At 37.0% G+C, this 4,707-nt stretch overlaps 2 protein-coding genes across 2 annotated transcripts; both read right to left on the bottom strand.

Annotated features, from left to right (window-relative positions):
• Positions 1–315: 315 nt before the first annotated feature.
• Positions 316–1,524, bottom strand: LOC109590469 (kelch domain-containing protein 3-like). The gene is made up of 3 exons (XM_020006388.1): positions 1,253–1,524; positions 477–692; positions 316–429 (listed from the first exon to the last, which is right to left on the bottom strand). The coding sequence occupies exons 1-3, from the start codon at positions 1,491–1,493 to the stop codon at positions 371–373; spliced, it is 516 nt and encodes a 171-aa protein (XP_019861947.1). The 5' UTR covers positions 1,494–1,524; the 3' UTR covers positions 316–370.
• Positions 1,525–1,616: 92 nt separating this feature from the next.
• LOC100635291 (kelch domain-containing protein 3-like) lies at positions 1,617–4,352 on the bottom strand. The gene is made up of 10 exons (XM_003391276.3): positions 3,954–4,352; positions 3,432–3,728; positions 3,307–3,376; positions 3,168–3,259; positions 3,043–3,111; positions 2,739–2,900; positions 2,055–2,163; positions 1,929–2,005; positions 1,791–1,878; positions 1,617–1,739 (listed from the first exon to the last, which is right to left on the bottom strand). The coding sequence occupies exons 1-10, from the start codon at positions 4,315–4,317 to the stop codon at positions 1,727–1,729; spliced, it is 1,341 nt and encodes a 446-aa protein (XP_003391324.2). The 5' UTR covers positions 4,318–4,352; the 3' UTR covers positions 1,617–1,726.
• Positions 4,353–4,707: the final 355 nt, after the last annotated feature.

Below are 4,707 nucleotides of genomic sequence, written 5' to 3'. Positions count from 1 at the left end.
TTTTATAAAAGCATTGCGTCCTAAAATCTCATGCAAGAAAACGACTGATAATTTAAGATCTTGCTAGTAAGATCTCATCACACCCTTCATGTTCTTTGTTCCAAAACCCAGTAAGATCTTGCTGTGATCTTATATAAAATTCTTGCTTATACCTTTCTCATATTATGCAAGATCATGTTGGATCACAGATAATTCTTAACATCATGATCATACAAGATCACGCATTATCTTTGTTCCAAATACCAATAAGATCTTGCAAGATCAAACCTAAGATTCATGCATGATCTTAAAAAAATCATGTAAGATCTTGCTGAGAATTTTCACAAGGGCAGTATGCATCCGAAAATGCTGTGATAGCATTCTTGATAAATTACTTACCTAATGGCACATTGTCCTGCGGAGTTTTTAACACAGACCACTTCCTTGATTCTAAAAAGACTCAAGAATAGAAACTAATTCTATCAATGGCGGCTCACCAATATCAAAACAGTCGACATTGAGGAAGAACCTATAATCATTTCTACCACCATACATGTAGAGTTTCCCCCTGTAGTATATGCAGGAATGAGCATAGCGTCCTGATATGAATTCACTGTAGTCCAGAGGAGGACAGTCTATTCTGCTGTTAGTAGTAGAAGGTATGTGTATTTCAACTTCTTTAGGAGGATATATCCTCTCCCACGTTGATGAATCTGAGACAAAGAAAAAATTTATTTAAAGAACTAATTGTATATAATTTAGTGATGGGCGATTCCAGAAATTTGCATTCGATTCCGATTCTGAATACTTTTGAGACTGGAATTGATGGAATCGAATACCGATTCCGAGTATTACATCTGCGAATGCGCAAAGCCATGTGGTATCAATTACAGCAATAAAAATGCAATAATGATGAATAATTGATGTGTTAACTACTGATTAATTAACTATTATTAATATTAAAAGGTGTGGCTGGGTATGGTTTTTGATTCGGAATCGTTTCAAACGATTCCTACTACGAGTACGATTCCATTCGGAATCGAATACTCCGGACGCGGAATCGCCCATCACTAATATAATTACTGTATACATTCTACATGGCAAAATGGCATCAATATTCAGTACTGTTTATAGTGCACGATTGAAAAAAAGCTGTTCAAATCAACACAATGTATTTAGCAGAACAATGAGACTGGAATAATTTATTTCTACCCACACAAAAATTATGAGTTATTGGCTCCTCCCATTATAGATTATCTAAAGTTTCTTTTACCAGTATCGAACCTCTGTACATCTAATGGTACGTCTCCAAGGTCATTCCAGGTCTCGTTGGTTCTAATGGACTTCCCTCTGCCGCTGAATCCGCCAAGAGCATAGGCAGATCCATCGGCAGAGCTCATTGCGTGATTGACTCTGTCTGAAAACCCACAGTCCTCCCAGTTGGTCCACTTATAGCCTCTGAAAGTGGAGGGCCTCTCCGCAAAAGGAGCGTCGTTGCTTTTAAATGCAGCCATTGACTTTTTGCGAGATTTGTTTACATATTTTTTACATAATTATCTTTACGTACATATTCATAGTGTTGGGCGTGGCTAGAAGTCTTAAGTGACCAATAGAATCGCTAGAAACACGTGTAAAAATTCCTATTATAAATTATTAACTAATACAAATCAAACTTGTCAACAGACATTATTTTAATGAAAAGTCAATACGAATGAGAGAAGCTCAACTGACTATCACCTAGACGAATCTAAATATTTTGTCTAAAAAGGAAACAGATAATCATTCAACAGTATCATTATAAAAGTCCTTACAATTCTTGTCTAATGTGTATAGGAAGACCAGCTGTACTTAAGTGAAGTTCTTTCACAACCATCATACACAACTGCTGTAGCGTTGGTACTACAATAGAAAGAGATAGAGTGGTGCATTCTATCTTAGTCAAAACTCACATAAGGACAATACAAATGTGTCAGAATGATCATGAAGTATCAAGTGTTTCTTTCCATCATAAACCCTCTCAGTTGGACTAAAGAGAGAGTGCGAGAATTAAAGGAATAAAAATCTCGTCTCTCTACCTTGTTCCGCCACAGAGTATGAGCTCGTTGTTAGTAATACAATAGCCACACCTTCTACGAGGGCTGGGAGGTATGCCAAAAGGTATAATCTCAGTTGTAAGACGATTAACTAAAAGAAAAGAGATTCAAAATAAAGAACAGGTCCTGTTGTAAACATCCATTATAAAAAATATATATATAATTGAGAATTCTCTCATGGCCATATTGGTGAAATTAATACACTGTACTACTTATAGTATTTTTGGTTGAAGTAACTTTAAAAAATCGTAAAAAATCGAATCTTGGTCGAAATCAGCTCAAACTTGAAAAATAACATAAGAACATGTATATCAATCAGGAAAAATTATAAAAATGAAGAATTTTCTCGGAGCCATTTTTGACGAAATTTGGCCAAATACCAAAGGCTATAGCCTTTGGTATTTGGCTGGATTTTGGAGTAACTTTAAAAAATCGTAAAAAATCAAATCTTGATCGAAATCAGCTCAAACTTGAAAAATAACATAAGAACATGTATATCTATCAGAAAAAATTATTAAAACGAAGGATTTTCTCAGAGACATTTTTGGCAAAATACCCTGTACTATAGTATAGGGTCTTTGGCCCAATTTTGAGCAATTTTTAAATATACTGGCAAGCACTACATGCATGCTAAAATTATATGGGGAACCCTGTTCCGTTACTTACGAGAATCATAAATGAAGACGTCATTAAAGTGTCTCTTATTTCCTCCATTGTATCCGCCAAAGAATAAAATTTTATGAACGCCACATCTAACGGCACAATGACTCCTCCTAGCGTGTGGCTGATACCCATCTGGTTTTGCCACTTTCACCCATCTAAGCTCATCTATTAGTAATGAAACACCATATACATACATGTAAATGCATTATTAATTTGCAATCTAAATATGGCATTATAGCCACAAATATTTGAAATTAAAGAATGACGATAATTCAAATCATCAAATCAATTAGTCTAATTGGCTTACCAAGGAGATACTCATAAAAAGCCGTGTCAAATATATCTTGATTGCTAAAATCAGGAGCAATGATATCAGCTGGAAAACAAGATAAAAAGAGGACGCTTAATTGTCATGAGCTTATCCATACTTACATCGTCCACCAAAAACAATGACTTTCCTTTCTACGTGTGTCGCAGTATGGAAATCTCTTTCTGGACAGCGATCACCATTAGGAGGTAGTAATCTAAACAAAGAACATATCCTCCATTTTAAATACTACTTTAAACGTACGTCCATATATGGCTATCCATGTCAAAAGCATAAAGGTCGCCAGTGAATACTAATGAGCCAGTATCAAAGCCTATGGACAATGAAATAGTGAGTGTCTTTACGTAAATTAAGTGCTTGACACTTACCTCCATGCAAATACATGATGTTTCCTTTGACGGTACATGCATGTCCATCTCTTGATCTTGGTAGTGCGCATCCTTCAGCAGTAGCATGTATCTTTAACCACATTGATCGGGTTACATCAAAACACTCCATCACTCTAAAGGAGCCATCGTCGTCATTACGGCCTCCATACATGAATATTTTATCCTTATATCCAACACAGGCATGTCCATAGCGACGGGGCGGCACACCTCCTCTGATTGGAATGTCTTTATTTTTTGTTCTGCGTATCACATCAACTTTTGCCCATTTACGAGTTTCTATGTAAAAAATCGAAAAAAAATTAATAGTCTAGGGGTGCAAATATGAAAATGACTATTATGTACAAACTCCACCCACCCACAATAAGTTTCGCCACTGCATAATAACTGTAAATATCATAAAAATAACAAAGATGCGGTAGAAAATTCTTAGACAATACGTCGGAATGAAAAAAAAAACCGAATGAACTTTTATTACAAACATTAATCCCCCACGATCCTTACCAACGTCCATGCAATGTATATCAATAGGGCCAGTGTTAAAAGGAGAAGGGTCATTCTCGGCTTTTGCCCTCCTCTCCTTCTCCTCATCACTTGCATGGAACCCTCCAATGGAGTACACATAACACTTGCCGTCTTTCCCATTACGAGCTACAGCAGTAGAGTGGTTCACGCGACTAGGGAAGCCGCTTTCGGGGTATTCGGTCCAGAAAAAACAACGCTCTGGTGGCCGTGGCCTACGCCTTGCTTCTTCAGCCGCTGAGACAGGATCTGGTGGCTCTACCTGGGGTGGACGGATACGCACGTCTAGACGTGGCAGGGACATGGAGAACTGCGTTCTGCCTCCTTCTTTCTTTTCTTCAGACATTTTCTTTCTCTATCTCGAATTTTCTCCTCCTAGTAACGCCCTATAGGAAATACCTCTGTGGTGTCACGTGCAGTATCTGGCACTATCTGGATGCAACCAAAAGCCCATTATGTAAACCATTGATACTGGACCATGGATACTGGCTCCTGGAGCCAGAATCATGATGCAACTGATATGATCAAACTTTTATACTTTTACATTGCCAAATAAATAAATAAATATAAAAACAGAAGAATAATGAAAGCCTCGTGCTAAATTCAGTTAAAAATTTTGTCTGTAGAGAAAGAAAATAAATAAAGCATATGATTATGATCAAGAGTAGATAATAGAAGAGAGTGTCCTACTGTGATATACCCCCTGCTTCATCACGTCGTAGAATTGAAGAGTCAC

This window comes from Amphimedon queenslandica, unplaced genomic scaffold (assembly GCF_000090795.2).
Source record: "Amphimedon queenslandica unplaced genomic scaffold, v1.1 AMPQUscaffold_9973_Cont17748, whole genome shotgun sequence".
Taxonomy (NCBI): domain Eukaryota; kingdom Metazoa; phylum Porifera; class Demospongiae; order Haplosclerida; family Niphatidae; genus Amphimedon; species Amphimedon queenslandica.
Note: the sequence above shows the minus strand (reverse complement) of the source record. Positions and strands in the feature narration are given on the sequence as shown.